The sequence below is a fragment of the Polypterus senegalus genome, chromosome 5 (genome assembly GCF_016835505.1).
Source record: "Polypterus senegalus isolate Bchr_013 chromosome 5, ASM1683550v1, whole genome shotgun sequence".
NCBI lineage: Eukaryota > Metazoa > Chordata > Cladistia > Polypteriformes > Polypteridae > Polypterus > Polypterus senegalus.
Window position 1 is genome coordinate 169,257,494 of NC_053158.1, and position 19,123 is coordinate 169,276,616.

The 19,123-nt window shown below is 33.9% G+C and overlaps 1 protein-coding gene across 4 annotated transcripts in view; it reads right to left on the minus strand.

Annotated features, from left to right (window-relative positions):
- Positions 1–19,123, minus strand: part of LOC120529636 (dnaJ homolog subfamily B member 6-like) — a 102,505-nt gene that overhangs the window by 69,791 nt on the left and 13,591 nt on the right. For all 4 annotated transcript variants that reach the window (XM_039753613.1, XM_039753612.1, XM_039753615.1 and 1 more), the window contains 7 exons: positions 16,670–16,762; positions 13,267–13,376; positions 11,100–11,171; positions 10,746–10,850; positions 9,481–9,594; positions 9,107–9,254; positions 7,012–7,082 (listed from right to left, as the gene is read on the minus strand). In XM_039753613.1, coding sequence (XP_039609547.1) covers positions 7,012–7,082; positions 9,107–9,254; positions 9,481–9,594; positions 10,746–10,850; positions 11,100–11,171; positions 13,267–13,376; positions 16,670–16,734 — 685 coding nt within the window. In that variant the 5' untranslated portion in view covers positions 16,735–16,762. The remainder of the gene's footprint in view (positions 1–7,011; positions 7,083–9,106; positions 9,255–9,480; positions 9,595–10,745; positions 10,851–11,099; positions 11,172–13,266; positions 13,377–16,669; positions 16,763–19,123) is intronic.

The following is a 19,123-nucleotide window of genomic DNA, read 5'->3' on the forward strand; positions in this document are numbered from 1 at the left end:
CAGTTAAGTTCACATACCAGTGACCCACCCCAAACCCACAGTGCCTCAGAGTTGCAGACCTGTACAGTTTGTGACTGACATATGGCCAAATGACTGGTCTCAAATGGAGGCACAACTCAAAAGTCACTGCTTGACAGTATTTTAATTGTAACCTTCAAAGATTCAAGCCACCCTGAGCTAGAGGTAGCAAATCCACCCCCAAAACATCATCTGTGTTTCATGGTAAGGATGGGCTTCTTTTCTTTAAAAGCTTTGTTTCCTGTGAAGACAGAGTAATTACAAGTGTAATTTACCAAAAAGCTCTGTCCAAAGAATATTCTGGCAGGAGGACTGTGGCATGTCAACAAGTAATATGATAAACTTCAATTAGTCTTTTTTTTTTTTTTATAACATTTCTCTCTGAGAAGTGGAGTCCTTTTGGGTTTTCTACTATCTGTAATTACAAGTGTAATTTACCAAAAAGCTCTGTCCAAAGAATATTCTGGCAGGAGGACTGTGGCATGTCAACAAGTAATATGATAAACTTCAATTAGTCTTTTTTTTTTTTTTTTTTATAACATTTCTCTCTGAGAAGTGGAGTCCTTTTGGGTTTTCTACTATCTAGCTTATTTTCATTTAGGCTGAGACAGACTGTATAACTTGAAACCTGTTTTAAAGTCTCTACCATTTAAAACATTCTCTTCAATCTTGGGTCAATCTTTTATTTGTGGACACATTCAGAGATGCTGCCTACATTCCCCTTTCAGAGATGGTTTTGTAGCGTCTAAGTTGGCCATACTTGGTAATCAACCTCTTTCAAAAATCCTCAAATAACTCTCAGATTTTCCTTTTTTCTTTTGCATACTTAGTGTGATTCACAAAGTGACACAAAACAGGCAAAAAAGTTCTTTCCTCCATTTAAACTGGCTCAACGAGTCATTATAAAATTGAAGACACACATGATGTTGATTAAAAAATGATTAGTCTGCTTGAAGCATTACCATAATTAAGTTTTCAATAAATTTTCAAGGCTATTTTAAAATGTCTTCGTAAAATAACCAAGAATCGAGTTATTTTAATAGCTTTTTGTTTTAGAAGAAATTAATGCTTGGTTGACAAAAAATGATCTTTCTATACATTTCAGGAAGATAGTGTATTATTTAAATACAATGCAAGAGTACCGGTACTTTTTGGAACATCTGTATGGGTCTATTTAATATACATTAGCATTCAAATGTTTGTACTTACCTGTAAATTTTACTGTTTTTGATAGAAATAGTTTTTTAAGCACCTGTAAATTCAAGAAATTTAGCCAAGACACAACTAATGTTGCAAATGGCTGTGACTGCTTGAAATGACTGATGTATTTACTCATCTATGACTACAAAACCACGTTTTCCACAGCCATTACTCCACTGTCAAATGGTAAACTCTCTTAGCTCATCCTTAATTTTCTTTGCATTGTTATGTAAATGAGTTAAAAATATTGAAAACTTTTCAACAAGAAATGTTACTATGTGTAACAAAACCATGTAACTATCAAAATGTCAACATAAATACAAGTATGCCTTGTGTCCACTGCTGTACTGATGTAGATTTTAGTACACTTCCTTCCTGTAACCAATGCACAGCCCGATGTCACAATCTGGAGAGTAGATGCAAGTTTCTTTGCACATTTTACTTAGATTTTTTCTTTACTTACTTATGCATAACAGGGTAGAATGTCAGTGCCTGATATGCACAATCAACTCACCCCTTGCGTTACTATTGGCTATCTCATTGAAAGGCTTAGTGACATCCACATCTTCCCGTCATGAACATTTGTCGCAGTGTAAACAGTTCTTAGGGGGCTAACACATTTCTTGTTTTTCTACTTGATTGAGATAATTTTGTCTTTTTGCCACACACCTTTCTGAGATACAGTGAACCTTCAGACAACCAGTTTCACCAGGCATATCATTGCAGTCCAGTGCTGTACACACCAGTTTCACTATACATGTCAATTTCTGATAACCAATTCACATTGTCATCACTACTGTTGAATTCATCTAATGGTTCAATTTCAGTTTGCTCTAAAACTGAGTTTACTGCTTCTCGTTTATACACCATTGTTTTGATTGAAGGCCCCTCCCCACTCATGAATAGTGATGAGTTACCATACAGTGGCAAACCACATAGAAATATTAACGATTTTTTTGCGGCATAATGTTATTTTATCTACTAGACTGACAGAACAACAGTGCCCTGAGAGTTATTCAGGTTTTACATTGTAAAGCGGATCTTTATACTTAACCCTTAGTCCGACTCAACCATGTTTCATATTATTCTGAGCCCGAGTCACGCTTGGGATTAATGCCAAGAAGGTTAACTGATCATGTTTAAATGCTACACGGTTGTTAGAAAAACCTTTGTGATTGTGTTCATACAGATGAAACCTGTTACTCTTTTTGTTAAAACAAGTACATTACCATTCCTTGGGTTATAAGATGCTGGCATTCCTGAAGTTCAACTCAGGGATCAAAAATAGTCAAAACAAAACAGCTTTCTCAAAACATGTCAAGCCTATTGTTACTTTGAAAAATGAAGGTCACTCCATGTGGCAGCCTGCTAAGAAACAGAAGATGTCAAAGATGCTCACTGTTATCTTGAGAGAAGAAGGCAACCTGGATCTAACCACGATAGAGAAAAAAAAAAAAAAAAGTAGAAGGACCAAGTACATAACAGGATAACAACACCAGGGTCTGTAGTTTGAAAAACAGACACCTTACAGGCCATCATTTGGCGGTTTCCTTAAAACCTACAAGCCAAATACCCATGTCACCACATGCTCAATTTAGTCTCATATCTTCCCAAATGTTAAACCTTCTAAAAGCCTTATGTGCTTTTTCTTATTTAAATTAGAAATTAAAAGTGTAGTTTCACTTCAACTCAGCACTTACATGGAGTGTTTATAAAAAAAGATTTGCTCCTATATTACTTATATTTTGTACTGTTCCAAAAGATGCAATGAAATTATATCCTATTCATGGTATATTGTGCCTATTACCCCCACAGTCAAAATGAGCTTATAAAAAGAGTGGTTTTAAAAAATTGAGGATTCTTGTTTCTTTTTCAAACTGCTATTAACCGAAACAGAACACAGGCCAAGATTTACATTTGATTCTGAATTCATGAAAACTATGTAAAGTCAATATTCAACATTTCCCAATTCATGAATTTTTTAAATTTGTGGAATGTTAAAGGTTTGTGGTATAGCGGGTCTGTGGCTCTGAATGAATGGCCAGTTTTTAATAAATAATCCGTTTGACCATGTCAGTCTCCTGGAGTGCACTTGCACAACCGTAAGGAGTTGATGAGGTAATTGGGGAGAGATGCGCCTGCATGTAAACGTGTGATCGTTCTCAATTGCTTAATCGGCTTCCTGCTGCATGTGACTGACACGTTGTGCCCACGGAGCCATGTAAGTATGGACCAGCACAGGAGATGGGGAAATTAAAAAACAGACAGGATGAAAAAAAAGAAGAGAAAGGCATGTAGAGAGAGAGTGTGGCATTGGGGTAAAGAGAGAGAGAGAGAACGAGCCAGCCGGCTAGAGAGAGAAGGCAGCACAGTAAGGGGTCTTGTAACAGTGATGGATCAGCACTCTAGAGACGGATCGTACCCACTGATTGTGATGAGGAGTGGGTGCGATCAAGTTGGTGTCCACTCCAGGTATCCGAGGGACGACTACGTGAGCGAGGATGACGACAAAAGGACAACCGACCCTGAACAGTCTGGCAGACGCCGACGGAGACAGCCAAGACAGGGGTTGGGATTGAGAGGACTGCGGCTACTGAAGTCTCTCCAGCTGAACAACAAATAGGTGAGATGGAAGACCTGGAAGGAGTTGGACTCGGCTTGTTTGACCCACTGTCTGGTGGTTTTTATTCTTGTTTTTAGCCTAGTTTTAAACACTAAGATTTTTCAGTTTTTATTAATTTTTATGAACTTTTGAGAACTGCACTTTTGGACACAAACTGTTTTGATTTTTATTTTATTGTTAATAAAGCTATCCCGTGCTTAGCATGTGTTTTGTCCCCATCTGTCAGCTCATTCGGTTATTAACGGTGTGGGTTCAAAAGGCTCCCAAAACCGGAAGAGGGAGTATGGAGCTGGACCCGCGTTGTCACATGGCCAATACATAATCAGCCGTCAACAAGAATCAGAACATATTTTGTCAAAACATAAGAAATTTGAAAGATGCTAACACTATGAATATCTCTGATATACCCTTCCTTTGTATTATTCAAACAGCTATCATTCAAAATACTTTTGGATATACAAATGACAGTAAAATAAAACAAAAAAAGCATTTTTTTTAAGGGAAGAAGCATGGGCCAGCAATTTATAAGCTGGACAGGAAAGTACAAAGAAGGGGATTCAGTCACCACTGTCTGGCTGCAACATCTACTGCAGGATGAAGTAGTCCAATTTCTTAAACAGCACATTAATTCAAGTTATCAGCTAGGCATATGTCAGTGACACTCCTCTGCATAATGCATGGATGGTTTTTGGGTGCATATTCATGATACATAAGCAAAGAGCAGAAACATGAAAAATGTTAGGGATTAGAAGATGGCATTGTTTTCATTAATATACAAACTGAAATGTATGTCTCTGTGTGTCTCTCTCTCTCTAGGGAATCATCGGCACGCACAAACCGAAAGGGAAACTGGCTTGTTCGTATACCGAGTCTGTGGTCGTGAACAGATGCAAAAGTTTGACAAAACTTTTTGGTCGTAAACCGATTTGTACGTGAGACGTTCGTGAACCGAGGTTCCTCTCTCTCTCTCCCTCCATATATGAATAAGTCAAATAAACTTGTACTCATCTAAATGAAAGAAATATGATATGAATGTCTAGTAAAAGATGGAAAGCATGATATCAACTATACACAAAATGTTATAAAATGTATTCTGGAAAAGAACTGGTATCGAATATTGCTATACACACTGGTTAAAAAAATTCAATGAAAGTATCTTGTATGAAAATATTTTCAGTTTCATGTTAATATTGGCTAATTTAAGAATAATTTCAGAAATCTGACATTCATATACCACCATTCTACTAACCAACAACAATGGATTACGAATTACACTCTATATACAGTACTTTATATTATGTACTGAAAACTATGATCTACTGCATATATATTTTTCAGATAAATTAAAAAAGGTTTAACTAAAATTTCTTTAAAGTGCATAATCAACCACATATTTTCCAATGTACTGTTAGTTGTAGCACATCAGGTAAGACAATTTCTATCATACTGAAAAAATGTTGCTATAAAAGCCTAGCAGCTTGGTCTAGAGATTAATGTAACGTTCCTTAGAACAAAGAAAACATTTGAGTAAGAGTATGCATTTTTACAGATAGCTAGAGTCAAATGCTTAAAATTTAAGAGTAAGAAGGGTGCATTAAGGCAGCTGCCAACTGAAATACCCTAAGAGCACAAACCGCCCTTCTTGAGCAGAAACAAAATTTATGCAGTTAGTCTGATGTGCCATTGAGAATAATAAATTAGTAAATCACATTTAAAAGTAATGTAACATGATTCATGGATTCACTATTAATATACCTGCCACAAAAAAATTCTGTTTAAAAATATATATTAAAGTACAGTATATATAAAGTTGTTATAAACTCTGTTAGTAAGCACATCACAGCACTGTCAAAGGTGTTTCATTCACACTCTTTAGGATATTGGTGATTTAGTCCACTCAGATAAAGCAGTGCAATTTATTGGTTATTCCCCACAGCACTGGCAATCAAGCAGTATTGTCCACTCTTATATTTGTGGTAGTGTTCAGGTAAGAAATGCATAATTTCTGCAAGTGTATTTATTAAGTAATACCTAGGAACAATTCAAACACAATTTTACAGATTTAAGAAAATAATGGTTTTGTAAAATACATATAAATATATATTTATAAACACTCTTATCAAGGTATCGTAATACCTTAACTGAAAGTCAGTCTAAAAACGTTAACTTCCTTTAAATATAAACAGGAATGTATCAAAGTAGTATTTAATAATTAAAACTAATTAAAAACCAATAAACATTTTTAAGCTGTAATGTTTAAATGAGCTAAATATAACGTGTATGAAGAGTCAAAATATTTTTGATTTTGTATCCTTAGGAAAGTTAACCTATGGCAACTGTTACTGGTGGTTAGATTACATACTTTTCACAGCAGTAAAACCCAATTAGTAATAAACTTTTTGGCCATGCAAAGCAAGCTCTATTCTTCAAATCATCACACAGACTCTGTAAATGCAGCATCCCTAAAAAAGGATGTTAACAAATATTTATTGATTCCAAATGGATAGGTTTTACAAATTTACAGAAAAATCACCCTGTGCGTTTTTCATTAACTTGTTGTTTGTAACAGTTAAATAAATATTTAACAGCTTCTACTAATGCTATTCATGCAGAAAGTAAACTCGGGCAATTTGGAACAACAGCAAAAAAAAAAAAAAATTCATAGCATGTTAATACTATTAATTTATTATCTAGTGGCATATACAAAAATTACTGACAAGTTAGAAAGTTGAAAAACAATATTAAATGGGAAAGCAGGGTAACGTTTTCTAGTCTGAACACTGCTAGAAGCAAATTAAAGTCATTTCATGCTTCTGTCAAATTTACACATTTACTTTGCCTCCATACTAGGCAAGGCAAAATTGCACCTAGGGAAAATGGTAATACAGCAAAGTGCATACAGAAAAACACAAAATTCAAAACAAAAAACATTGGTCCAAAGACGACAATATGGTCCCAGTAAAAATAAACTAGAATAAACACAATTCCCCAAAACATACACAATAGGCTCCAAGAAAACATATTGACGTTAATTATGAAAATATTCAGTTCAGAGATGTCTTTCCAAAATGAACTACTTGCACTGGTAGAAAGATGAGTCAGCACTGATTACAACACACGCCTGTCTGCTTGGTGTTACTTGTTATCCAACCGTAGAAGTTGCTCCTTACCATTTATAGTTAGAGACTTTAGCTGCCCATCTTCCTCAACCTCTACCCTCTCTTGGCCATTTTCTACAGTTCTAAAAGTGAGAATAAAATTAAAACGTTCATTAATCTCTATATATAATAATGTTTAAAAACTTTAGATAGCGAAAATACATTTCTATATTTCCAATTTCTATATAATGAAATAATACAAAACACCACAAAAAATATTGTCCCAATTATACAAAGTACTACAAACTAAAAAATAATTCTGTAAATATTTAAATTTCCTGAGACCACATTCCTTATGATCTTAAAGTAATCATAACCCATACATTTTCTTACACTCTTAGTATGATAATTACCATATGTGGAGCCAGGAACATCAGGCTGCTATATATTCTGTTAATTTTTGTTAACACAGGGTCACTTAATACAAGTGGCATGTTGTATAACTGAAACATTTAGCTGTACCTACTTTGAACAGAGTGAAGAATAGGTTTTCAGATTTTTTATAAAAATTTGTGTTTAAGAGGTCAGTTATTATGAAATTTTCTACAATTCTTTCTCCATGGCAAGGACAGTCCACATTACAGTTTTACTGAGGTATATTAAATTTACAGTTTAATTCTTGCACTTTTGTCAAAAGAAGGAAACAAATACAAACCATTACTTCATGAAATACTTGGAAAGAGAAACTGAAAAATAACTACGTACTGTTACAGATATTATATAACCAAGCTAAACATATTTTACATCTCTGGCTGTATTTCTTTTACGTTGCTGAGTGAAACTTGACTGTAGGTATTGTGATACTGAACAGATTGTCTGGCAAGAAACTCTTGTGGGTTTACACTAGTACTCAGCTAGTTTTTCCACTTATTTTGGTCAACAGAATTTATCACTGAATGCTATAGGTAAGGCAGAGAAATTCAATTGTGGTACTAAAAAACAAAATAAATGAGCAGATCTTTTAATTTTATGGATTACCATCTTGAATGTTACAGTGAGAAGCCTTTCTAAATAATGTAACTAAATATTAAAACAATAGGTACAATTTCAAAGCCTACCCCAAGGATCTTCATTGAAGTTATCTTACTTTTATATTGAAAGTTATAATTAAAATTATATGTAAACGCTGGAACATAAATGCAATTGCCATCTATTGTCATTTAGAATTGACTTTAAAATACTGCTTATGGTTTACAAAGCCTTAGATAATCTCTCTCCATCTTATATTTCGGAATGTGTTACACCTTAGACTCCAAATTTCTAACCTTCGATCTTCAAATGAATGTCTGCTTAGAATTCCAAAAGCTAAACTTAAAAGAAGTGGTGAGGCAGCCTTCTGCTGTTATGCACCTAAAATCTGTAATAGCTGACCGATAGGAATTCGCCAGGCTAATACAATGGATCACTTTAAAACACTGCTGAAAACACAGTACTTTAACATGGCTTTCTCATAGCTTCATCTTAGTTTAATCCTGATGCTCTGTATATTCAATTAATTATCATTATTATTTGTGTGGTGGGTCCAAAATTCGTACGAACCCCTACTTTCTCTTCTGTTCTTTTTTCGGTTTTCTGTGGCGGCGATCTGCACCACCACCACCTGATCAAAGCACCGTGATGTCCTTACATTGATGGATTAAAGGCCAGATGTCCACATGACCATCATCATCAAGTTCTTCCATGAGAACCGTGAATATCATGAGGACTGATTGAGGTCATTTATGTTGGGTAGAATGCCTAGAGGGGGCTGGTCGGTCTCGTGGCCTGGAACCCCTACAGATTTTATTTTATTCTCCAGCCAGGAGTTTTTTTTTTTGGTCCTCCAGGACCTTACTTTTTATTCTATGTTAATTAGTGTTCCCTTATTTTAATTCTTATTTATTTTGTCTTTTTCGCTTTTTTCCATCATGTAAAACACTTTGAGCTACATTATTTGTATGAAAATGTGCTATATAAATAAATGTTGATGTTGTTGTAGTGAAATTTAGAGGTTTCAATTGGACAATCCCATTAGTAGAGGCACCAAGTCTTTCAAACCTAACTTGAGAAAAATGCTAATGAATATGCATATTGTTAAGTAAGTAAAAGGGCAGGTAGGTAAACATACCTTTTTGTTGTGATTTTTCTTCCATTTACAATTTTCGTAGATGTTGAAACAGAACGGAAGTTGCCCATACCACCACTGCTGCCACCAAATGATGTGGATGAAAATGAAGTGAAGCCACCGCCACCCATTTGCCCAAATGAAGAAAAGCCTGAGGAAAGAAAATCTTCATTTAATACAAACAAAGAAAAGTTATAAAATGTTTAATCAAATGATTTCATGAAGAAAACAGATTTTACTAATTTGCAAATTCAAGTATGTGCCTTCAACAGGGTAATTGTAATTGTCTTGTAATAAAAGATACACAGAGCACACAATATCAAGGAAAAAGATACTCTTGCTGTATGGATATGTTAAAAACCTGTATTTTTAAATACCTGTGTCAAATCCTGGAAAACCACCAAACCCATGAAAGAAGGCGCCCCCAGTTCGATTTCTGCTAACTCCACGCTGGCGATTTCGGCTTCCAAAGAAATCATCAAAAGGATTGTCTATGTTGAAGAAAACTAGTTAGCCCAAGTTTTCACATTAAATACAAAAATTATATGCTATCATGCTCATTTTTAAACATAAGCAATAATTATACAGTGGGACAGAGTCAAACAGATTACCTACTACAAAGCATGTATTATTGGAGAATAACCTTCTATTATCTTCAATATACAGTATCAAAACCATTCTTTCATTTATGTGACAACTGCAGCAGGAAAGTATATTCTACGTTACATGAGAAAAAAGATGGTCACTGTCTTTTTGATGGTAGACTTCTTTTAGGTTTTCTTTATGAAGAAGTAAAAATGAATTTGTGTTTAAAAAAAAAAAAGTGTGGAAGGGCACAAAATATAGGTTTTCATTTATACCAATCAGATCAGTAGAACATTTTTTAAGAGTAATCCTGTTTAAAGCTTTTAAGAGAAAAAAAAAGAAAGTCAATCAAGGATTTTCTTATCATAATTTGTACTACCTAATTGTCATGTGTTTAATGTATACTTAGGTAAATTCCATTAGAACTTTAATTAGAACCACCAAATTCCCCCCAAGTGTCACATTTAGCCAGTTTCAGCACAAGTCTTTCAAATTACATACTCCCATAAAACAAAAAAAAATCTGTATCAGTACACTCAAAGCTACATGCTGAAGTCAAATGCTGATTGAAGCACTGATTGTCTAGTTTTACTTTGCTGTATGCGTATCTGTTATTTTGCCATTTTCAATAAAGAACTACTATTACTGCTAGTATTTTTATTTAATGAAAAAATGTAAGCATAAAAGTTTAAAGAATTGTCATTAACCATGCTTTTTCTCCAAATAGGATAAATATATCTAATAAAGCAAAAATGAGGAAGAAAAAAAATGTAAAGTAGCCTACAATGCATTTTAACAGATATTAATAACCTCATATTCATTGTATATCAAAGGTTATGATCCTCACATGCATCTGAGATTAACACTTCACGTTACTAAATTCTTTGATAACAATGATGAATATTTAAATTCATTCAGTAACTGCTATAAAAACAGGCTTCTGAATGCCACAAAACTGAATTATTATTTATTTTGTATCCCAAAATTTTTGTGCACATTCCCAACTATGACAATTCTGCCACCATGTAAACTGTAAATCACTGGCTATAATACCTACCAAAAAAATCTGCAAAAGGATCGCGACCTCCAAAAAATTCCCTGAACACATCTTCTGGATTACGGAATGTAAATCCAAAGTCATACCCATCATGAAACTGCCCACCTTTAAAAAATGAAAAACAAACAAATTTGAAATTTAAGGGAAAAAAAAAATCTAACATTTACTTTAAACTGACCACAGACTAGAAAGTAGGTTCTTTTAAAGTATACTACTGTCTAGTTACTAATATATATACTATAACATAATGAATGCTACTATAACAAGAATACAAGATAAAAATAAAAAAATATAGCAAAAATCTATTATTTTTTTCATCTTTTCAATAAGTGAAATAATATTTCTTAAACATACCTCCACCTCCTCCTCCTCCTCCACCAGTCAACCCTTCTTTGCCATAACGATCATATATGTCACGTTTACTGGCTACAATTGAAAAAGTAAATGTTATTAGTTTTGATAGTATAAAAACATGATTTATTACACCAAATTACTTTACTTCGATAGTATAACATTCAGTATCGTAAGATTAGTTATCCTACTTTCCTCTTCCCTGGTAACTCAACTGCAGGGTTTTCATTTTCTGTGTCCTTGTCATCATCTTCCACTTCATTACAGGTAAGACATTTAACAGCTTGCACAACAATGCTTTGCAGCAAAGCACATGCAACAATAACAATAATGCAGCATTCAATTACCCCCAATCATGTGTAAAGATGGAACCTCCTAGACTGTACTAAAACACACTGCACTTCCTTCACGGTGCATGTGTTTAATTACTCCTTTTTTTATCCAGAGTTTGGGGATTTAGCACTGGTGTTAGCAGGTATGTACAAAGAGGATACTTGCTGACAACCAATAGCCTCACACCATCGAATGCATCAAGACTGAATTGAGGAATAGTTCACACATCTCACCTGCCCTTAAAAGGACTCAAAGCTTGATTGTGGAATTGGGAAGCAACTGCTCTAACTAACAGTAAAAATGACCAAGACCACAAACGTCAAAGCTAGTCTGTCTTTCAAAGGTTTCAGATTGAGGTATATGGCATCACTATTCTTACTGGGGCACTAGTGAATTTTCTTGAACTGTAATGAGTGGACTCTGTCTTTTGTGTGCTGAGCTGCAGACAAAATCCAAATTAGAAAGTTCTTTGTGAATAACAACTAGGTTTTTAATTTACAAACAAGTGCACATACTACTTTAGTTAAGAAGAGTTTGGAAAATTGTCCTTTATTAGTAAACAATGTTAAAATGAAGTTAATGGAGTGCTTAAGTATTACAATGCTTTTAGGAATCTAAACAGGTCCATAACATTACTACTAGTATCTACACAGTAAAACAAATCAGCATGCTCTGTCTTGCAGATTATCTATGATTAAATGAAATGCCTACAAGAAATAATGTGTGTTAAATGGCAAAAAAAGCTGACGATAACTAGATTTTGGGATCGACAAGTCACTTGAATTAACAGGCACATCCATTATGATGATTTTACATTTCAGAGGAGGAAGCAAAATAAAACAATTGTGCAAAATTAGATCATACATTATATTAAAAGTTATTATAAAGGTTCACTATTTTAAGTACACCATGAGTTATTGCTGCATACTTAGGACCATAAATTCATTACACTAGAATTATCAAATGATTATCATTTTTTCTATAAATTTACATTAGGATATAAAGATCACTTTTATTAAGCAAAAATGCTTTTACATGGATACTCCATCAAAAATGAAACTTTATCTGTTACTTATCTGGTGTTGTTTACAGTGATGGCTAATCATTTTTTTCAATGTTTTCATGGAGAACAGAGATAAAGTTTTTAATAACGTGGGCTTACCAGAGGCCAATGCTGAATAGAAGCAAATGACAATAAAATGTACATGAAAAAATAAAATCTAAATTACCAGAGTCGCACAAGTCACATGCCTATTTTTGATGAAGCATTGTTTAAAAAGCCATTTATGGAAAAATCTCTTACAAACCACTGGGGAGCGCATTCAAATAGAAATGAACCTCTGAAGTGAATATGAAGCCGACTTTTGAGGGTCTCCAATGTTCTACAGTCTATCATGCTACTTGGTAATTTATTCCATTTATCTGCATTATTCTCTATGTAAAGAAAAACATTAACACGTATACATAACTTACTTTTAATCAGTTTCCATCTGTGTTGGCATTTTTTGTTAAAGAACTCATTTTAAAATAACAGCTGCAATTTGCTGTACTAATTCCCTTTATAATTTTGTGGATTTCTAAAAAATGTAACTTTTTGTTAAATTACTGCAATTTGATTCTCCATAGCATAATGTGACTAACTGAAATAATATCCATGTGCATGTAGTGTTTTTGTATTTGTGTTTGAGTGTTCAGGAGCGTCACTCTTTCATTCGCATACGGAAAGAAACCATGTTTATAACGGTAAAATAAAATAGAACATTTGTAAAAGGAACATAGCACAAATGTTACTACCTCGCTCAAGAAATTGAAATCTTAAAGACAAGCTAACACTTACAATCTGAAAGAACTTCATAGGCTTCAGAAAGTTCCTTGAATTTTCTCTCTGCTTCATCTTTGTTTTCTGGATTCTTATCTGGATGCCATTTAAGTGCAAGTTTTCTGTACCTGTTATTTTAGCAATAAATGAAGAATAAAATTGTTCAGTATAGTTTTAACTTTAGGTAGAAATTAATACTTAATGTTTCAAATACTAATAAAAATACACAATGATACAAATTTTTTTGTACTGGTATTGTCTTAACCCTTCATTGCCGCCTCCTTTTTCCTAGTCAAATGAATATTTTCCACTCAATTAAACGATAATTATTGAAAATAAGAACTAGAAATAAAGAAAAACTATATGAGCAAATGTAAATTCTCATTTACTTCAATCTGTAAATTTATGGTACAACAAATGATACAAGAATGAAGGTAAAAAGAAAGAATGGATTAAGGTTTTGCAGAATGATTTGCCGATTCTCAGGAAAACCAAAAAAAAAAGTTTAATAACTAGATTAATTTAAACTAGTTGCCAAATGGCAACCTTTACACATTTGTTTAGTCCTGCAATAGCCTTTTCACACAAAATATATTCAGATTTACTATTTCTGTTTACAAAACAAAAAGCACTGTCAGTTAGCTCTCCATAAATTCAAAGAAAATAAATGCTGTATTGTTAAATGAACACACTGCTTTATTATTAAATGGATACTGTGCTTATGTTCAAGTCAAAAATCTAAATGTATGTACATTATTGTAATTTTTAAAACAGACTTTAAAAGTCTTGATTATACAGATTTTTAATTCAGAGTCTCCCAAGTATTCACTCTCTGTCTTGTAATAACTGGAATATAAATGTGAAAGGTTCTGGTCATCCACTTATTGAGAATTGCTTGAGCTAGTAACATTTGACCGGATAGGTCCAATTTCTAGGACATGCCAAGAAGACTGTGGTGTACTGATAAAAAAAAGCTAAGGCAAGCTGTTTATTTGCATAAGTAAGCAATTTATGTCCATTTCAATTCGCCACTTTTTAATCACTATTTATCTTGACTACTATTTTAAAATTCCACTAAATTATAAACCACTTTAACTCTGTTTAGTATATCAATAAAATGTTACAGACAACATAGAAATTACTGATGAATTTCACTGAGGAAATACCAAAGAATTCACTATATTCTTAAAGAAATGTATCTTTGGCACAGATCACGTTCTAGCAGAAAACAATCTGAACATACTTAGAAACGCAATATTAAAGGATCTAAAAAAGAGTTACTTTGCTCAAAGTTGTTGGGAGGTGAAAGTTATTCCCAGGAGTGTTATTACTGATGTCCACTCTTTTGATAACATCTAACCTTAGCATTCAAAACTTAAGGTAAATTGGTAAGTGGTGAAAGAAGTATACCTGTGTTCCAGATATAACTAGGACAACCAGGGACCATAAGCTCCATGATGATGAAAAGAATATGAAAGCCAGCAATTTTCAAAAATAAAAAAAGCTCTGGAGATTTACCATTGTCCATCCTTTTTAATTCCAACAAAATTCCTGTTTCCAGTAGGACTAAATTGTGTTTCTTTTTCACTTTTAAGGCTGAGAGGTAGCGCTTTCAAAGTTCACCCACATAAAAAAAACTGGCTCTCATCATGTGGCTATGTATATTTTAACCAGCTTGGACATTAATGATGATTAACAATTTTTTGCATAATAAGGACATATTATGGTGTTAGGCCATGGTGAGTGCATATTTTTAAACAATAAAATGTACTGTATTTATGATCTATCAGTGTCATCCACTTCACTGCTCATGTACTTGAATTAAGATGGCAAATAAGCATATTTATAAGTGATTACACATTGGCAAGTACAAACTTGTGAAAATAAACCTCAGCTATAAGCAAACATATAAAAGAGGGCTGTATAGCTCACACAGTACAGCATTATATATGGTAAAGAAACTCCTAAAATGCTGCTGTGACTATGTATTTCAGTTATATTAATTTCACATAACTTTTTAAAATCAGTGTGATCCTGGAGAAAATAAGTATTTATGCTGTTTAAAGCTTTTATACTGATATTTAAAAAAAGAAACACTGCACAACAGTTAAAAACACAAATAATAACAGTTAAAAAATAAATTACATGCATATAGCAATATCCATCCATCCATCATCCAACCCGCTATATCCTAATTACAGGGTCACAGGGGTCAGCTGGAGCCAATATATAACAATATAAAACAATAAAATCAACTTTACGGCTAAACTAATAAGTTAGTACAAAAGTAGAATAATCAATTCGAAAGACTCAAAAACAGTTCAAGCACATTAACTCTCTCATGCTGCTACGTCATGTCTATCAGCTCAACTCAGCTTAACTCTAAGTACATAGAAGTGGAACCTTGGATTGTGGAGTAACTTGGTTTACGAGCGTTTTGCAAGACGAGCTAAAGTTTTTAATAAATTTTGACTTGATAAATGAGCGAGGTCTTGCAATACAAGTAGTACGTATACACTTTGTCTGCTGAGTGTCACATGATCACAACCGAGCTGATGGTTTTTCTCTCTCTCGCTGCGGGATTGTGGGTAATCGTCTCCCATTCTCGGGCTCAGTTGGCGTGCCTCACTCATAGTCAACATCCATATGAGCGTATACCGTTTACAATAGCATTGTGACCGTGTGTTTGTGTTGTAATGTGCGAGTTACTGTCATGCACCCCAAAACACGAGGCAGAGTCTCAGTACTTTAGCATCACCAGCTTTATTCAGCTTGAAACAGGAACAGTACGGTTATTTATTGTAGCGGGATCTGCCACTTTAATATACACAGAAACAGCAGTCAGGCAAGGTCGAAGCCAGGTTAGTGGCCAAGTAAGTGGCCCAATAATACTGTGCCCTGCGCATTTATAATGTTCATTGTATCACCCATCAATGGCTGATGCTTATAGCATGTCCACAATCTTTTCGGATTCGCTTTTACGGCGAACTGCTACAGCACTGGGAGCCTGCGGTTGTTTAGGGATGCTCTTCCGCATGTCGTCCCGTTCGGTATAATCCGATAAGAATTTAGAAACTCACTCACATCAGCCATGATTCTTTTCAAAGGTAAAGTGCAGGTTAATTTGTTTTATGTATTTTTACTTTATATTTTGTATTAATCATTTTTAAATGAATAGTTTTGGGTTGTGGAACGAATCATCTTAGTTATTATTTTTTATGGTGAAATTCGCTTTAATATACCAGTGCTTTGGATTGTGAGCACGTTTCCGGAGCGAATTATGCTCGCAAAGCGAGGTTCCACTGTATACTTTAGAGCTATTGATAAAAAAAAAAGCATTTCAGGGAAAAGCACTACAAAAACACATAACATTAATTTTAAAACATACACACACGGGACAAAATAGAAAAAACATACTTACGCCTTTTTAATATCGTCTTGAGAAGAATTTTTTGACACTCCCAAAATCTGATAATAATCCACCATCTTTACTGAGAGTTTGTTAGTGGAAGAACTATATTTATAAAAAAAAAAAAAAAAATGATTAAAATTATAATTAATGTTGAAATAAAAGAAATTGAAATACTGTAATGGACAATAATTGTTGAATTATGCCACAAATAAGCAACCCAGAAAATGGTAAACATTTCCAGAAAATGTCTCATGCATAAAATACATCTTAAGACACAGAAGACTGAAAACAAAAAGTTTAAGAGATTAGGGTATATAGGTCAACATTGGTCTGAGAAGGAGAGATCAGATGCCAAAAGAGTTTATTTTTGTAGGAACTATTCAGGATAGAGAAACAAATATTACAGTCATGTGATTACAAACCTCACAACAAACCCAGTGTTCTCTCCACTTACAGCATCTTTAACAGCTCGGAATAAAACCAACCAATTGAATAGCTTACTGTACAAGAATACTAACAAAATATGTGGATAAAACCCCTTTACTGAACAGCTATTCATTCCAAGCCAGAAATTAGCTTCTCTTATTCTCAATAAAGCCAATTAATGTAGTGATTTTTGCCCCTTTATTGGCTTTGGTAAACTAAAGACTAACTTAAGACAGGTGACATTATTTATGCCCATGAATATTTTTTAAAACAGTTCCTTCCTGATCTACACAGCTACTCCCTCACAATCAGTGTCTAATACAAATGCATGGCCCATTGTCTACAACGAAAATGCATATTCTCCTCTACTCTAAACAAATGTATATACAGAAAACATGACTTTCATCATGGTACTTCACAAAAAATGTAGTTAAATTAGTGTTAACTTAGCAGTTACTTCTTGTATTCCTTAATAACAAAAACTCCCTCAAAGAACAAAGACACTGAGACTTGCTCTTGAAGCTAAGCTTGGAAGTGGTGGTTATAGGCGAGTGTCTGCTGGCTTGGTGACACACACAATGCTAAAAATGAGAGGCCCTGTGTGGGTATCTAGACACTTACAAGCAGGCAACAAAGTACAGATGAATTAAAAAAAATGCTTGTCTCAATGTGACCCTGAGCTGCAGAGATAAACACTGTTGACTGTTTGCATGTGCCTAAAAGACATTTGATCTTTTTAGATATGTAGGATTTGGTAGAGTTTTCGAAGTCTACTACGCATAAAAAACTGGCTTCCATCATGTCACTATGTATACTGTATACTGTACTGGCATAAATAATGATCAACCTGAAATGGTACACTGCTACCGAGTTCAAATGGGTACCTTTAATACTTACAGGGTAATGATCAGGACAGCCTTGAATTTGAATAATGAGTGGTTAGTTAAATTCTGAACTGGTCATGAATTTCAAAGAATTATCAAACAAAAGTTGGTCATAATTATAGCCAGGGCCAGAAGCACTTTTGTAGAGAAAGCACAACTTTTAGCAGACGCTCATGTCCAATGGTCAACCATCAACTTTGTAGTGAGATTACCTGAATTTGTGAGGATTCACATAATGATCAGTCAATTCGCCACCATCTGGTGAGGAGCTGTCTCAGGTGGCCAGTATATTACAAAAACTTGGAACCTCTACAAAGAAGATACAAAACTCTCTACCATGGTACCTCATGTTTATTAGTTATTAAATTTAAGCATTGGAATTTGGGTATCCAACACACTTTTAGTTATTCATGCACACACAATTTTTATAATCCAATACTTTCCCATGGATATTTCTTGACAAGAAATCTGTCAGGTTTTAAACATATCTAACCTCTTTGTCAAACTAGCAAATTTAAAACCTACAGAAATATCTCTTCAGTACACCAAACAGAACCGAAACAAAAATTCAGTAATTCTTTGAATAATGCAATCTTACAAACTTAATGCTGATCTAAGTGCTTTTGCCTTCTCAGGAAAAATGTATTTTCAACAGGACAGTCAAAACTTGGAAACAAATGAATAGAGGAGAGAGATGAGGAACTAAGGACTGAAGAAGACACGAAGAAAGACTGGGGTCAAGCAAATAATGCATTTAGCTTAAAAAGACACACTGATGCTGGAGTAGCACAGTTAAATACACAGTTAAAAAGTAGAACACAAGATTAAGGGAAAACGAGATAAAATAAAGATAGGCAACTGAAGGCCTGTATTTTTAAACATTTCACACACAGGCTTTAAATGGTGTAGTTTAATGTACACTTTTTATTCCCCCTATAGATGCTGAAATTCCCCCTACAATGCATCCAGAAAGTATTCACAGCGCATCACTTTTTCCACATTTTGTTATGTTACAGCCTTATTCCAAAATGGATTAAATTCATTTTTTTTCCTCAGAATTCTACACACAACACCCCATAATGACACCGTGAAAAAAGTTTACTTAAGGTTTTTGCAAATTTATTAAAAATAAAAAAATTGAGAAAGCACATGT